A 17,598-nucleotide genomic window follows, 5' to 3' on the forward strand; every position below is an offset into this window, starting at 1 on the left:
TTTCTTTTTTCTTTTTTTTGCAGGGCAATGAGGTTTAAGTGACTTTCCCAGGGTCACACAGCTAGTAAGTGTCAAGTGTCTGAGGCCAAATTTGAACTCAGGTACTCCTGAATCCAGGGCCTGTGCTTTATCCACTGCACCACCTAGCTGCTTTTCAAACCTGAATTAGTAATGTATAATCATGTAGACATATCTAGTATTTAATATCCTTGCAACACTGCATCCAGAAAGCTTATGTGGGCCCAGGGCTATATGGTGAAATGGCTTACATTCATAAATCCAAATAGAATAGTTTGGGCCATTGCAAGCAAGTCTACCTTTGTGCAGAGTGCAAAGCTGACAAAACAGGCATGACATTGGTTTTGGGAAACAAGGAGCAACAGCCCCTAAGACTAAGGTGTATCAGTGTGAATGTTGGGGAGATGCCTACACACACATGAATCACATAGCAACAAGAGATAATACCAAGGCTTTTATTATCTTTCAGCTTCAGAACTAGAAAATTTCCAAACACCATTTTGTAGAAAATGAACTATTCTTTCATGAGACGTTCATCTGAAAGGTGAAAACAAAAGAAAATGTCAGCTAGCTAAGAAAGTCATTTTCAGCCTAGGTACAGTGGGGGTAAAGCAGCTAGATCTCCCATAGGAAGCAGTGATCTTGAAAAAGGGCTCCTGGGGGGCAGCTAGGTAGTGCAGTAGATAAAGCACCGACCCTGGATTCAAGAGGACTTGAGTTCAAATTTGGCCTCAGACACTTGACACTTACTAGCTGTGTGATCCTGGGGAAGTCACTTAACCCCCCTTGCCCTACCAAAGAAAGAAAGAAAGAAAAGAACAGAACAGAAAAAGAAAAGAAAGAAAAAGGACTACCCAATAGGATTTAGACTTGGGTATTTTCAGAGAACTAGCCAGTAAATATCCAATTTGGTGCCATACTACTCCCCTCCACCACCAATAAACCTTTCTATGTGGTGATTCCCATCAAGGAGGAAGGACAGTACCTCCCTTGCAATCATAGGCCTTACTGTCAGCAACCTTCCCATTCATCTTGAGGTTTCAAGGGGGAAAAAAATTACTCCTCCTCATGAAAAGGTTGGGCACCTCTGCCCTAAGAGGTATATTTTCTTCAACAGATCACCTAAAAACAGGAAGTATAGAATGTAACTTCATAATATGAAAATACCTTTTTAAAAAAATTGGCAAGATTGTAATGACACATTAAAAGCTAATTTTTGCCTGTATACTGATTTCCCCTCCAAATTATTTTACTTTTCATTGTTCTTGTACTCAAAATCACTTTGAAGTTGCACTGTATAAGTAGACAAGGAAATGAGATTTCTGTATACCACACTGTTTACTTTATGGTTCTTATATTCATTCATTCATTCGTTCATTCAATATGCATTTGCACAGCCTACCATGCACAAAGATGTCCTAAACATTGTAAAGAGCAAAGAAGAATAAGATGTGGTTCCTGCCCTCAAGAAGCTTGCAGTCTGGGAGCAGATAGGTGGCACAGTGGATAAAGCACCAGCTCTGGAGTCAGGAGGACCTGAGTTCAAATCTGGTCTCAGACACTTGACACTTACTAGCTGTGTGACCCTGGGCAAGTCACTTAACCCTCATTGTCCCTTCAAAAAAAGAAGAAGAAGCTTTCAGTCTAGCAGACATTATCTATATACACAAAAGATTATTAGATAAGGTAGAATGTAAAGGTGCAATCAGGAAGGCAGAAAGAGCCCCAAGTTCATGCCATACAAATAATATTTGAAGGAACTGACAATGTTCAGCCTGGAGAAGAGAACACTTGGGAAGGGGGTATGACAGCTATCTTCAAGTATTTGAAGGACTGCCCTGTAAGAAGGGTATTATTTTTCTTCCTGCTTTCCTCCCTCCCCTCAAGATGCAATGGATGTTGTGAATTCACAAATTCAATTCAAAATACAATAAACATTTTTAAATGCCTACTATGTGCCAGGCATTGTGCTAAGTGCTAGGGATACAAAAAGAGGCAAAAGACAGTCCCTGCCCTCAAAGAGTTTACAATCTAATGGGGAAGACAATATGCAAATAAATATATACAAAGCAAGCTATTTTCAGGATAAATAGGAAATAATTAAAAGATAGACAGCTCTGTAACTGAGGGGTTAGGGAAGGTTTCCTATAGAAGATGGGATTTTAGTTGGCACTTAAAGGAAGTCAGGGAGGTCAGTAGTTGGAATGAAAGCAGGAGGGAGTTAGAGGTATGGGGGACAGTTAAAGAAAATGCCCCAAACCAAATGGAGAGATTGAGGGTTCTGTTCACCGAACAGCAGGGAGACCAATGTTAAATTGAAATTTGTATAAGGAAAAATTTCCTAGCAATTAGAACTATCTAAAAGTGAAATGGTTTGCCTTGACAGAAAGTGAGTTCCCTGTACTTGGGGGGTCTTCAAGCAAAGGCTCACTTATAATGATTGGATATTACAAAAGAGATTCTCATTTACATGGATTATATGGCCTCTGAGATTCTATGAAAATGCATTGGTTGTTCAGAAGTATATTCCCGCCTCCAAAATTCATATGAAATTTAATAAAATTTGAGATAACTTTTTTATTTGCACTATAATTCCTAATGTATAAGCATACCTGATAGGCAAAAGATAACTTCAAAGAACAATATCATTCAGGAGAAAGCAAAGTGAGAAACAGACCCACAAAGCTCATTTAAATTACATGAGAATATTTTCATTCACAGGTTTTGCAAATATGAAACGAGTAATCCCTTTGTGTCTATTGTTAAGGAGTCTTAGTACACTATCTTTATAAAACGTTTAGATTAGTTCTAAGTAAGCAAATTGCAGCCAAAAGCACTAGCTTCCAAAGTACAATCTGTTGAAAATAACTTTAAAACAGAATAGGCCCCAACAGTGGGGTCTGGAACATTTAGCTCACATTGAATATTTCCTTACAGATATCAAATGTGACCAGAATGTTTTTATGGTTTGATTCAATGTACTCTTGGTAAAAAAAAAAAAAAGTTTCTGAATGCTAGAGGGTTGTTTCAAAACACCCTGGCACACTGATAACTGAAATACAAAGATGACATAGTGGCCTGTTGGAAACATAGCAGTGTACTTTATTAGTTAAGTTTGAAAACATTTTAGATTTTATATATAGTATAATAAAATGGTAGCAGGTAGCATTTAAAAGCACCAGTCAGACTCAGATAATGGACAGTGGCTTGAGTTTTCATTTAAGAGAGAACTTCAGAATCTTTTACCAGTTATGTGTATGGATGAAAATGTGGGTGTCTGATCTGCAAAAACAATCTTTTTATATTTCAAAATAGAAATTGATAACTGACGTACATCACTACCTCACTTGTTTGATTCAGTAGAGTCGTTGGCATTAAAGTACCCACATTCATTAAATGCCTACTATGTGCACAGCATTTGTAAAGCAACTGCTTCTGCCTTTTAGCTATGCCTCCCACAGTTTTACCTCTACACTGTCAATTGCTTCCTGCTCCCCTCGGTACCTTCCTCCCACCCCCAAATGCTTTTGGCAGACGCAGCTTCTTCCTTTGCTTTGCCTAGGGTGGGAGGACTATTCCCCACAGCTTCAGAACACAAGCACACAAGACGGGCTAGCTACTCTGGTGACTTTAGAGGGAAACGCAGAGCTAGCCCCTAGTTTCCATATGTTTTTTTCTTTGGTTTGGAAACCAAAGCGGCTTTGAACAAGACTCTGTCCTCGGCGCCCCAGATTCCTGCGATGAGGCCGGGTCGTGAAACTGTGACTCGAGACAAGTGAGAGCAGCCAGTACAAAGCGCGAACCCGCCCTTCAATCATCCCCAACTCTGCCCTGACGCCCGCTTCCCGAGCCAAGCCCGGGCAGCTCAACAGAGCGCAGGAGGAGAAGCAGCTGTTCGCAACAGCTGGGGGGCGGCGGTGTCTGCTCCAGGTGGGGACCCGGCCAATCGCAGGCGCGCGGCCCGCCCCCCTCCCCCGCCGGGCTCCGACCCCCCGGCATGGGAGGGGAGGGGAAGAAAGATAGTGGAGAGTAACTCAACACCCAGGACCATCCTCCGATCTTAGGGCCTGAGGAAGGCAACAGGGAGAAGGGAATCCGCGGCGTTGCCATCGGGCCCGGAACACCTCTCCCACAGCAGCTGCTGCAGCCGCCTGAGTGGCCACCAGTTCTTCCTGATCTTTGGTCACTCAGTAGGGTCACCCCAGGAGAAGATCAGAGCCCCCACCCAGGAGATCTTTTAGATAAACAATCTACCTTCAAAAGCACCCCCTTCTTCCCACCCTGTTGCCTGTGGAGGGGTACCTCGCTTCTCCTTTCGGGTTCCCTGCCGGGTGAGTGGAAATAGATTGTATTTGAAAAAATATCTATCTACATGTATTCGTATGCATAAATGTATATCCATATCGTTTACTAATAAGAACTGAGAAGCGAGGAAAAGAGTGGAGAGTTTGGACTGTAACCGGCAGGGGGGAGCGGGAGACAAGCGTGGAGCAAAGCTACACAGACTGAGGTTGCTTACGACTTTGGATACCCCACGACCCTCACCCCGGTGTTGAGACCTCTCGGTGGCTGCTCTGACGCCCACCATCCCCGACTTACACGCGCGCACGCACACACTCACACTCACACACTCACATTCGTACACATACATACACGCGCACGCTGCCCAGCTCTCCTCCCCCTCCCCACTGGGCTTGCCTTTGGCTTCGGCTGGACTCGAGAGGGTGAGGGAAACGAAGGGGCGGAGGGGGCGGCGCAGCAGCAGCAGCCACAGCCGCAGCAGCAGCAGCAGCAACCGCCGCCGCCGCTGCCGGAGCCGAAGCCGGAGCCCCAGCCGGAGCCGCGGGGAGAGCGGGAAGATGCACACCACCCAGAAGGACACCACATACACCAAAATCTTCGTCGGGGGGCTCCCGTACCACACCACCGACTCCAGTCTGCGCAAATACTTCGAGGTCTTCGGGGAGATCGAAGAGGCGGTGGTCATCACGGACCGGCAGACGGGGAAATCCCGGGGCTACGGATTTGTAAGTAGGGGGGAGGGAGTTAATGGGGGGAGGGCAGGGACCTTGAAGAGGGAGAGAAGGGCTGAGATCGAGGGGGAAGGGGAGAACAAAGGCAAGCCCCATATGCTAGAAGAAATTGGGGGTCCCCGTCGGGTAGGAGAGAAATAAGGGTGCCCAGGAAGCCGGCGATTCGGGGAGGGGACCAGGGATACCAGGCTAATGTAAACCTTACAGGCTGAGCCGAAACTTTTCGGCCAGAGGGAGTAGGGGAAAGTAATAGAAAGGCCAGTCTCCCACCTCTTGGATTCCCTAGGGAGTAAAAGTGTGGAAGCTCTCTCTGGTTTTGTAGTGTTTGGGGGGATTTGGTGTTGCAAGGATAAAAGTTAGATCTTCTTTGGGAGGAGGGGCTGGAGGAGGAGGCTGATGGCTAGGAGTCGCTACCCTGGGAAATGGCTTTTCCTTCGTTGATGGCAGCAAGTTTAGTTGCCCTATGGCTTTGGAAAAGTATGCTAGTCTCCTGGAGATCTGGATCGGGTCAGAGGGAGGCCATTCCAAAGGAGCTGTTGCTGTCTGTCTGTCCACCCTCCCAGTCCCAATTTCTCTTCTCCACCCCATCCCCTGTTTTTCTTTTCTTTTCTTTTTAATCTTTTAAAAAGTACTTTAATGTAACCGTGTCTTGTGGCTGGTTTCCAAAGCACCATTTATGAGGCAGGGGGCATGTCTAATTAAGGTTGAGCTTACTTAAGCGCTCAAGGTCAATAAGTTGCCTAAAGTTAGAGAGGTCACAGAGCTCCCATGCAGAACATCGAACAGCATATTCTGGGAGAGGCTGATGCGGAAGGTTTATTCTCTCTTAAATGGGACGTTTACTTTAAACAAGTGTTTTTCCTGGCCTAGGAATGGGGACCACCAGCCGTGCCAGGCAAGGGGGGAATGTTAAGACAAGGGAGATCAGGATTCCAAACCTCTGCTTGCTGGGGGGCAGTGCTTTGCAGTCCAAGGAGAAGGTGTTTTGTTTTGTTTTGTTTTCCTTTTCTGAAATGTAAAAGAGATCGTGAAAAAGAAATGCTTGACGACGACTGTGTGTGACTGCTCTGCGAGTTTCTTTCACAGGTTTAATTTGTAGCATTTGTGTGTATGTATGTTGCTAAGGTCACCATGGCTGACAGAGCTGCTGCTGAAAGGGCCTGTAAGGATCCCAACCCTATCATTGATGGCAGAAAGGCCAACGTGAATCTGGCATACTTGGGAGCCAAACCCAGGATCATGCAACCAGGTGAGAAATAGTCCTTTCTGGTACATGGGGAGAGACTGATTCAGAAGGCAGAACCTGTTGGTTTATTGTCAAGTGGTGCTTTTAATTGGTTATTTTCTAAAGAAACTTTCTTTCATTTTAAAGATAAATGAAGGTATCTGTAAACAATCTTCCCACATATGCAAATACATGGAAGTGTCTGTAAAAGTATAATCTTAGATGAAAAAGAAATATTACTCCAGATGGCTTTGTATGGACCCAGATTTATAAGTCTTACTCATAAATGAATGACATGCAATTGCAGTTTATTCTTCTCATTTATCTACAGGCACAATCAACATGTCCCTTATTTGTGCCAAATTTTTAATCCCAGCCTGGCTACACCTGTCTACCTAATACTCTTCTGGGCTGCTTCCCTTCTCATTTGACATGTGCTTGGGGAATGCAAGCTAATCTGAGTACTAGCCTAAACAAACCATAAGTAATACAGGACATCTGCTGAGGGGGAAAACACCTTGTGTATTATAAAGCAGAAGTGATTATTTGATAATCTGCTGTTCAGGATTATTCGAAACTCTGCCTTCCTCCATTTGCATGGAGAACTGAAAGTAGAGGATATAATATAGGTAATTTTAAGAAGTAAACTTTTATGTTTAGGTGCATAGATTATAAGTTTCTAAAATCTTGAGGATTTCTACTTCAATCCACATTGTACTCAAAAAGACTCTTCCCCTGACTCCATATACCAATATAGGGATAGATAACTGATATGCAAGCAATTTGATGGATCTATTTTTCAACAAGAAGAAGACAAAATGTATATCTTTAGCACATTGTGAGTATGTACCTATTAGACAAAGAAAAGAAGAAAGAATCTGTTTTACTGATTTAAAAAAAAAAAGGTTTTGTCCATAAAAATCTACTCTTGGTGTGGTAGAATATGAAGAGGCCTGACTCTGGATTCAGAGGACATGGGTTCAAAACCTGCTTTTGGCAACTTACTAGCTATGTGACCTTGAGCAAATCACTTTACCTCTTTAGGTCTCAGTTTTCTCATCTGTAAAATCGAGGGAGTTTGATTAGATGGGTTCTGGCATCCCTTTGAGCTCCAAATTTTTGATACATTAACTTTAAACTTGCATAGGCCTTTGGAGTAATATACTAAGTTCCAAATAGTATTAGAAGTGCTGAAACTCATAAATTTAGGATGCTATAGGATAAAGATATTTATGAAAAAAATTCAACATGAAGTACTGTTGTTGTGCTTAGTTAAATTCATAAGCACTATTCATTGTGGCATCCTCCTGAGGTCTTTTACAGTGTGTTTATGTCAGCAAAACTGCACGTGATGAATGATCTGCTTTCTGTCAGTTGTCTTAATTTTTAATAATTCATTTTAAGTCAAAATCCAAACTAGTGTGATATATGAAACCTTTAAAAACTTGTTTAAATGTGGGCTTGTCAGTTTCTCCCACTCCCCAAATATAGTTTTCTCTCTTTTGTCAGATTACCTGACTTTAAATTAGTATATCTAATGCAAATATAGCATGAAAGCTGTCATTGTGTATTTTATGTATAGCAGTAATAAGTAGCTGTTGGAATGTTCATATAGAGAATGTAATATGTTTTGTTGTTAGGTTTTGCCTTTGGTGTTCAACAACTTCACCCAGCTCTTATACAGAGACCTTTTGGGTAAGTCAATCAAACAGGCTCTCCAAAGTACAAGTATATCATCTGTTAGCCTGCCTTTTGTCACACATGGACGATATCATCCTGCCAGTGGATTTTCCTGATTTCTCTTTTTAAAAAATCCCTGTTTTACTTCTTAATGGTGATGCTATAAATGTTTTTAGATGAGTCAAGTTATGTGATCAAGTATGCCGTCCTCCAATCCAGACACCTCTTGAGCTTATGATTTTAAAAGAGGTATGACTTTTGTACAAGACCACTGTGCCCCCATCAATCTTCTAACTCTTCAGCTTGTCTCAATGTTATTTATCTCTTTCTAATCTGACAGGGATCGTATACAGTTAAGATAACTGATCAGAAGGATATGATGATAAGAGGTGGAATAGTTCTGTTTGGAATTAAACTCTGTAACCAGTAGACTCAAACACACGAGCTAAGATGGTGATTAACGATGCATGTATGTTGTTGTTGTTTTATTTTCATAATAGTCAATAGACCTCCGTGTGCTTTATTTTATTTATTACGGTAATGAAGTGGTGTTGATAGCTAAACGTGTGCTTTTTATTTAATTGAAAAGAGCTGTAGTGAAAGTTTTTTTTTTGGGGGGGGGCTCTTTTTTTGTTTTGGTTTTTGGTGGTGGTGTTGAGGAGTGTTGTTGACTTTGACTTTGCCATGGGGAGCAAAGGGTCTTTTTTTTCCTTGCTTTTAAGCTGTAGCCTGTGACTTCCCTTTAACCATATTTTTGTAGTGAGTGCTAAAATGTGTGACTTCACTATGTAAGAAAACAGATTCACTGCTTGCATGTTCTAGTTTCTTTGGGGAGGAGAGGTCGTTTTTTTTCCTCTTTTCTTCTTTTCTTTTTCTTTTTTTGATGGGTATGGGGACCTGTCTCTTAACAATGTATGTCTGCTCAGGCTTCTCTAATTTGGAGCGCCAATTCTTCCCATCAGATTTAATAATCAGATTATTTCCCCAGCATAGTAGCACTAATATTCACTTCACAGTCTAACTTTGGGGAATCCTAACTTGTATTTCTTGCATCTCTTGATTTTGTGATCAGCTGTGTTCTGTAATTCAGCTCCCTGCTCCCTCCTCTTCCAGACAGTCTATAGTCCTAATGCTACCCCAACTCATTTTTTCTGAATAATATATTCTGCATTCCCTATACTGTACCTAGCATCTTGTGTGGATGCCAGAAGTTAAGTTTTAAAAACATACGAGTTGTTTAAGGAGCATTGCCCACCCCACTCCACCCCCAACTAATGGTTTCTTAATGCCTAATCTGAATTTACTGCATTTGTGTGGCCTAGACAGTTGGAATATGGCAGCCAAGTGCTTTCTGGGCTTCCAGGTATATACAAGGATGAATCAGCTGACAAGTTGCACTTGTAGTGATTTTTTCTGGCCCTCTTCTTTATCAGATGGGCCTGCTCATTTTTCTTTTTTTCTACCTACACTTTTTTTAACCTGAGTGAAGGAACTATGAAGTAAATGAAAAGTGTCTTATACTGATAGCCACTCATTGATGGTCTTCCACACTAGTTTGGGGATCAACAACAAATAATGAACTATATATAAAATTCCTTGTGCACGTGACTAGCATTTCAACTTATAAGTAATAGAGAATTGTGGGAAATAATTTATCATAATTTGACAGATTTTAGTCTGTCATTTTAAAACATAATGTTAACCAAGTAAAAATTTTAATGCCTATTAGATATGCCACACTCTACTAGACCATAAATGATAATTGAGTCATATAAGGCATGTTCTGTATGTTCAAAGAGCTTATAGTTCATGTGCAGAGACAAAACTAACACTCCTAAATCATTTAGGATATAACAAACTGCTGAATGATATCGCATGTGTGCTCAGAGAAGGAAGGTCATTATTGGAGAGAGTATTGGAGAAGGCTCAGTGGAGATAACGGCATAAATGAATCCTAAAGGATGGGTAGAATTTGAATGGATGGGTTGGAGAGAGAGATTTCAGGGTGGGACTAGAGGAGAGGCATTTGCAAAGGGGTAGAAGTTGGGCATGTTCCTGTGGTAGCCATAAGGAAACCAACTTGATCTTCACAGATGGCAAATATTGGAAAGTCATGAGAAATAAACTTGAATAACAGGATTATGGTGAGATTGATGGCCTCAAAAGTCCATCAGAAGAGTTTGATTTTAATGTATTAGGCAATAGGGAGCCATTGTATGTTCTTGAACAGAAGATTAACAAAATGAACTTGAGTCAAAAGTACTACACGGACAATTTAAATGCAACACATTTTCAGTTATGAACTTTTATTTTTTACATCTAATATTAGATAATAGCTACTTCTGATGGTTATTAGTTGTAAAATTCACCTATTAATGGCTGAATGAATTATTCTATTTAACTTTATTTAATCCAATCCAATAAACATTTATTAGACACCTACTCTGTGCTGACACTGTGCTAAGCACTTATTGACTCAATACAAAAGATACACATTCCAGGTAGAATTAGTCTTCTTAATTCAGTGAGTTACTCTGCTGTTCAAGCATTCATAAAGTGAAAATTAGCTTGTTTTGTTTTTTCACCAAATGGTCTCTTATGCTAAATACTATGCCTAATAAGATGAGGTGATTTCAATTTATGGATAAGTGGTACATGGTTTTCATTGATGTCTGTAAAGTGGTTTAGAAGGTTTCATTATTGGTTGTATAGTTTGAGGTAATAATAATTTTACTATTTTTATTTGGCATTTAAGTAACCCCAAGTATAGTGTGGATCACTAAATACTAAGCTCCTGACTAGAGTTAGGACAGCATCCGATGTGTGGAAACATGTGAATTCCGTAGAACAGTGTTTTGTTCTAATTTGTTTAATTTTAGAACAATGTTTTGTTAAGCTCCTTTTGGTTTGTGCTTGAGGAAGATTTTTCTTCCTGGGACCTTGGAGAGGTGACAGTGAGGGTTTATGGACTGGGAGTAGTAGAGTTCAAAAGACCATTATCAGAAGTGTGATTGCTTCATTTTTGCCATATTTCCTGGGCTTCTACCATACACCAACCAGATTCTCCTTTTTCCCCTCACTTGCTGTGCACAGGCAGCTTGATACAGATTGTTGACATGTGTTCTGACAAGTTTACTTACTCATTAGCATAATCAACTCAGAGAAAAACTGTCCTGAGTGGGAAAAGTTTGTATCCAGAGACTGGGATACTATGGGACATCCCTTACTTATAATGTAATTCTCTGGACACATTTCTGTACCTTAAAAGAGAAAAGTTAATAAGCAAATGCAGAAAAAAACAAATCTTATGACACAAACTCAAACCACATTCCCCCAGAGCAAAAATCATTCAAGTTAATAACCTAATCAAAGATGCCAAACTTGTCACTACTTTAGCTGCTCTAGGCCTCTAGGAATCCAGTGGGGTTAATGTTTCAGTATTAGTGAGATCCATGTTTGCTGGCCTTTACAGCAGATACGGAGCAGAGTTTTCTTTGGCCTTATAAAGACATTTTACTCTGCTTGAAACCCTTGCCTCATGACATGATCAAAAATAGCCCCACTGCAGCCTATGCTGTCAATCACCCATGTAAAATAGCATGATAGTGAAGAGTTGGTAGAGACCAATATAATGGAGAGAGAGAGAGATGATCCACAAGGATAACATTTCATTATGCCAACGCCTGTTACTTTAAGTGAGGTTAGTTCCTTAACTTAGAAAAAAAATTACAAGATTATATGGGCAGGGTTTTGTGTCTAGTTTCTAACAAACATTTAAGAATATCTCTAAGTGTCCTCTGGAATACACGGTGACGTGCTTTGTGTTGGCATAGGGAAGAAACTACAAGACTAGTAAAATTCACTGTATTTTCACCATTAGAATAAATATTTTTTTGCTTTGGGCTAGCATAGAATAACTACTGTAATGAACTCAGTCTTTCTGTGAATGTTCATTAGCCTTGGTGTCTCCTACAAGTATTGTTTTAGAGGAAACCCTGAAAAAGTAAGGTGAATAATATGAATATTTTTTCATTGGTTTGGGGTTCTAACCTTAGGATTCCTGAACAGCAAATTTAAAGACAACCATTGTGGGGATTTTTAATAGGTTTTGTTGATTTGCTAAATTTTGGATGGAATTCTGGTGTAATTGTCTCTAGATATCTGAAGTGTGTTCCACTGGTGGTTATACTGAACAACAAAAAAATGGAATCAATAGGTCATATATTTGTAGGTTTATTATAGTATTTCAGTATTAAGAATTGAGATATGCTCTTTTTTTGCAGCTCAAACTTTTTTTAAAAATCATGTGAACTTCATAAGTGAGATGGGAGAATGCATACTCCCTGTATCTAATTTAAATGGGTTCTGGATTTCACTTGACAGTCTGTATTTTGGGTTTTATATGGTCTTATATTATAATGGACTTAATTTCTACAAGTACATACCAATAGAGTGACCATTCCTATAAATGAACCAAGCCAAACCTTCTTTGATTTGGAGAAGAAAATGGAGAGTTAGTGAATGTACAAAGAAATGTCTTTATTTAGTTGTCATTTTATAAACCTTTTAAAGTTCTTATATTTTATTTTTTAGATGCATTTAGTTGTAACTCCCTTTTCCTACCCCCTCTACCTCATCACCTTCCCCAACCCCTCTGTCTGTCTTGCATAGAGATAAACAAGCTGGCTGACAGCAGTTGCCTGATAGTCAAACAGGTTTGATTGACCCTTGTGTCCTTACAAATTTTACCCTCAAAAAAAAAGTGTGCTGCACATTTACTTGGGAACCACTGCAATGAATGTTAATAGCATTTCTGTAGCTTCCCACAATAGCCTCTTATGATAGAGTGAGCTGCACTACAGTTGTTTGAAAAGTGTGATTCTGCCGTGTTTACCACACCTGTGAACTTTTAAATATTTTTTGTCGCCTGCGTTTTTTATTTTTATTTTTTATTTTTAATAAGGGTGACTGAGGTTGCAGAGAAATTAATGTGTGCTGAGTCTGCATAGCAATTTTCAGTAGGGTTGCCATGATAATTGAAAAAGGTCCATTTTTCAGCCTAAATATTTTGTTGAAATTTTCTTCTTTGATTCGGTATTGGCAAACTAGCTCTCATCCCTTGGGCCTAAGTGATAACAGGGTATTTTTTTAAGTCCAATGTTTGCAAGTTGAGAATTTTTCTAAGTGTCAGAATCTTTTTTTTCTCTTATGGAGTGATTTTAATTTTTTTTCTTAAGTCTGACTCTAATATTAAAGTTGAGAGCATTTATTGAGTACCTGTAAATAAGTGGAATACCAAAATCCTGAACCTCAACTTATTCCCTAAACTATTGATGAGGCTATTAATTCCTATTTGGTGGTATTGAGTAAACAAATAGAAATGAGAATGCTGTCATGATGTGTTTAGCTCCAGTTATTGTTGGCTTCTTTTTCTGAGCACCACATATGTTTTGGGCTACTGCCAGAGTGCATTCATTGGACTGCTAGAATGTAGCTATTGTGGCAACCCTATGCTCATAATAACCACTAAATTTTGAGTTTGTTTTACTTCTGAACAACAGATCTTCTGCACATGGGAGGGAGCTCACTGGGATCTGACTTTCTTTTCTATTTCTCAACAGGATACCTGCCCATTATGTTTATCCACAGGCTTTTGTGCAGCCTGGAGTTGTAATTCCACATGTCCAACCTACAGCAGCTGCTGCCTCCACCACACCTTACATTGATTACACTGGAGCTGCATATGCACAATACTCGGCAGCTGCAGCAGCTGCAGCAGCAGCAGCCTATGACCAGTACCCATATGCAGCATCTCCAGCTGCTGCAGGATATGTCACTGCTGGGGGCTATGGCTATGCAGTCCAGCAGCCAATCACCGCGGCAGCACCTGGGACAGCTGCTGCTGCAGCAGCGGCAGCGGCAGCAGCAGCAGCGTTTGGCCAGTATCAGCCACAGCAGCTGCAAACAGACCGTATGCAATAATGAATGACCGGCCATCGGAAGAGAGTTGAATTTCTTTCTCTATTTTTTCCCCAGCCTTCCAGTTTTAAGTAGATAATAAGGTGGTTAACACTAACTAAGCAGCTTTAAGAAGTTATGCTACTGCAAACCAGGAGATTTTTATTCGACTGTCCTTGTACTCGAATCATGTTGCTATGGGAAAAAGGGTTGAGGGCCAGGGGAGTGGGAGGAATTAGTATCAGGAGTCAATCCAGGCGACACTGAATAAACAATGCACTGCCATGAAAAGACTATAGGGATAACAATAGAACTTCATTTGACAAAATTTTTTTAAAACGGGGTTTTTGTTGGTTTTTTAATAGTATCAGGGAAGCAAACTGCCTTTTTCAAATGAGAAAACGTTGCTTTGAAAAAGTTATACCAGGGAAAAGAAATCAGAGCGAGCAATATGTAGCTTATATAACATTTAAAACATATTTTTTAAAATAATTGAAGCACTGACTGTCATTTCTAGTTTTCACTATGGCCTATAGAACTTGTTCAAGTAAGAAAGTGATTTTCTTGCTGTCTCATACTGGGCATCGAACAATCCTGAGGAGCATGGCCGCTTGGTAAAATGGTGGACAGGCACCAAAGCTATTTTCTCATCTGTCCTCTGGATGAGTGGAACTATGGAGCAAGTGATGTGGAATTAATGGGTGCAACAGCTGTACAGACAATCAATAACACAGACAGTTCTGGAAAGAACACATCACTTGTGCTTGTTTGATGAGCTTGTCACATTCTAATCCCTCTCCCCATCCTGTTTCAATTTTGGGAAACTTTTAACTGCTGGTGTCAGCTATTCTGATTCTGAAATAGGATCAGCCCTTTACTACAACAGCCTTCTCTTTCTATTTATTATGTTGACTCGTGGCTTGTGAATAAAAGGCAGGAAGAAGTTTGCAGAATTTGAACCTTTGAGAACTGTCTTAAGGAAATTTATTTTTTTTTCCTTTTTGAAATGATTTCTATGACTTTAGTATCTATTACAGAGTCCTATTTAAAACTATTTATTAGGGAACTCAGTAAATAAGACAACAAGGTTCCTGAGACTACAGTTCTTCAAGGGTTAATGATATGTGGTTTATACTGTGCCTTAATTGTAATGCTATTTAAAAATATTTATTTTGAAGTTTTACAATGCTGCACTCTAAAGAAAGGAACTTTAGATGTGACACTGTAAAATTATATATTCATCTCATGGCATAAATTATTTAGTAGGTTTAGATGTAGCATATTAAATATTAACCTATTCAGCTAAAGATGTTGACTTAGATTTATTTAAATTCAGTATGTGCACTGTATGAGAGGGTACTCTTACATTAACAGAGTTTAGGTTTTTTACAGGATGTGTTGCTAGTTTCATACTGCTTCCTCTTCAGTACTTTGCTCATGTAGATTTACTTTCCTGGCAATTCATTAGTCGAATTTCCCCACTATTTTTTATGTAGTTTAAAATGCTGCTTTACATTTTTCTTGTGAAACTACAATACTTGCAATTTTTATTCTTAACCTAAATTGAATAATATTTTACACTGTATTGGACTTTTTATACTTGAACAATTTCATACAAGGGAAGACAGGATAGCATTTTTATGGACTTTATCCATTGTCACTGGATTTATTTTAAGTATTCAAAATACTAGCCAGTGTTATATAATGTAGACATGACTCTCCTGTGCATATTATTTATTCAGTATGTATATTGCTTTATAACATTTCAGATCTTCTAAACTAGTCACTTGTATTAAATATAATTTTTAAAATCTACTGTTGCATTGTCTATAATTATGCAATAAAAGTGAAGAATGTCTCCTTTTAACTAGAGTTGAGTTGTGATTTATATCTAAAATTCCTAGTGGACAGAGCTTCCCAGAGATCTGTCTTCGATACATTGGCATAAATTTCATTAACTCATTATCACAACAGTGTTCTTAGCTAATGACAGAAGTCAAATCCCATTGTAGTGAATGCTAATTTGAATTTTTTGGTTCTAAAATTTTGTTCCATTGAATGTTACTAAAAAGGGCATGGGTAGGGGCAGCTAGGTGGCGCAGTGGATAGAGCACAGGCCCTGGAGTCAGGAGGACCAGAGTTCAAATCCGGCCTCAGATACTTAACACTTACTAGCTGTGTGACCCTAGGCAAGTCACTTAATCCCAATTGCCTCACCAAAAAAAAAAGGGCATGGGGGCATCAACTGGGGCTTAGAATTTTGGATATATAGAGATGTCTCATTATAATGGTAATGGTTATAAAGAGATAACTCTTGCCAAGGAAAATAGAATGTCTAATAAACAAAGAAATAGGTGCTGGTAATAAACAACTTAGTCTCCATTTAGATGGCTACTATCTATTAAGGATTTTTTAAAAAATAACTTGACTCCTCTTCTATAAAAACATTGTTCAGTAAGATGTGGAATATGTCATTTACTGGAATGGACTTTTAGGAATTCCATTAGGGATACAGTAAGGAGAAATCATAAGATAATAAATTTCTAACTATGAGGAACTATAGAGATCATTTAATCCAAACCCATCTATTTAAAAAAAAAACACACATATTAAGGCATACGCCTAGTCTTGTATAAGTAGTTCAGGGATGGTGCTGGGAATTGAACCCTGGTTCTCAGTCTCCAAATCCAGCATTATTTCCACAGTTCTCTGTTGCCTTCTAAAACTTAACTTCAAATTTTGCCTCTAGGTAAATATGGAATTGGGGTTTTTATTACGCTTAAAGTGAGTATATTCCTCTAAGTGCTCAATATCCATCATATATTGAATTTTTGATATAGTGATATTTCCAGCATTCTACGCTCCATTAGCTACAAGCAATTGCATTCTATGGAACTTGATCTCACCAAGTTTTCTTCATTACTATCACCATCATGATCATCACACTCAAAATCATATAAGTTTAGAGTTTGAAAGCCTTTTAATGATCTATCATATGATAACTGTGCTTTAGGATCTTAATAGAGACATTTGGTTTATTAGATACAGACTAGCCTCAGAGAAAGAGCTAAGTTCAAACCTTGCTATATGCCGGCTGAACAAGTCATTTTATTCCTTTAGTGTTCCAGACAATTCTCTAAAACTACAAATTGCAAAGAAGGTGCCTAGCTTCATGGGCAGATAGTGTTATCTATTGTAAACATTAATCCTGTGCTCAATGAGAGCTTACTACACTGGTGAAATTATAGATCTGGTAAAAAAAATAGGATTTCACAGAGATCAAATCTTACACTCAAGTTCTCACCCAATACCTTGTCTTGGAATCTGAGAAAGACTGATGAATGTCCTCACTGGTTGATCATACTGTGGTTTGATGTTGCTGTTTACTTTCATTTCTCAACATAAACTTGTGTACTGATAAGCCATATATTTCTAGTCTCTCAACTGACACATCATGAGGTTTAATAATGAATGAGGCAAACTTTTGGGAGGAAACATTTGCCAACAACATAATACATGTTGATGTTGCTAAATAATGAGTCATTTTTGTAGTGTCTGACTCTCTGTGACCCCATTTGGGTTTTCTTGGCAAAGATAGTGGGGTGGTTTGCCATTTCCTTCTCTAGCTTATTTAATGAGGCAAGCAGGACTAAGTGACTTACCCAGGGTCACACAGCAAGTGTC

At 39.4% G+C, this 17,598-nt stretch overlaps 1 protein-coding gene and 1 long non-coding RNA gene across 3 annotated transcripts; one reads left to right on the forward strand and one right to left on the reverse strand.

The window, feature by feature from the left end:
* Positions 1–1,037: 1,037 nt before the first annotated feature.
* LOC122737381 lies at positions 1,038–5,499 on the reverse strand. The gene is made up of 3 exons (XR_006354246.1): positions 5,322–5,499; positions 4,908–5,035; positions 1,038–1,140 (listed from the first exon to the last, which is right to left on the reverse strand). It is a non-coding gene; the product is annotated as an uncharacterized LOC122737381 (long non-coding RNA).
* Positions 4,605–15,781, forward strand: RBM24 (RNA binding motif protein 24). Of its 2 annotated transcripts, none has more exons than XM_043979878.1 (4): positions 4,605–5,045; positions 6,177–6,300; positions 7,917–7,971; positions 13,578–15,781. In XM_043979878.1, exons 1-4 carry the CDS (start codon positions 4,878–4,880, stop codon positions 13,936–13,938), a joined length of 708 nt encoding a protein of 235 aa, XP_043835813.1. In that variant the 5' UTR covers positions 4,605–4,877; the 3' UTR covers positions 13,939–15,781. The 2 variants fall into 2 exon arrangements, with proteins under 2 accessions (XP_043835813.1, XP_043835812.1); XM_043979877.1 differs by lacking the exon at positions 4,605–5,045 and adding an exon at positions 5,834–5,865.
* The last annotated feature ends 1,817 nt before the right edge of the window (positions 15,782–17,598 follow it).

The sequence above is a fragment of the Dromiciops gliroides genome, chromosome 1 (assembly GCF_019393635.1).
Source record: "Dromiciops gliroides isolate mDroGli1 chromosome 1, mDroGli1.pri, whole genome shotgun sequence".
In the NCBI taxonomy this organism is placed as follows: Eukaryota; Metazoa; Chordata; class Mammalia; order Microbiotheria; family Microbiotheriidae; genus Dromiciops; species Dromiciops gliroides.

Bases quoted from the DNA above. Each gene is read 5' to 3' on its own strand.
- RBM24 (XM_043979878.1), top strand. From the start codon at position 4,878: ATGCACACCACCCAGAAGGACACCACATACACCAAAATCTTCGTCGGG. The intron at 5,046-6,176 runs GTAAGTAGGGGG...TATGTTGCTAAG, and splicing joins AATCCCGGGGCTACGGATTT to GTCACCATGGCTGACAGAGC. The intron at 6,301-7,916 runs GTGAGAAATAGT...TTTTGTTGTTAG, and splicing joins ACCCAGGATCATGCAACCAG to GTTTTGCCTTTGGTGTTCAA.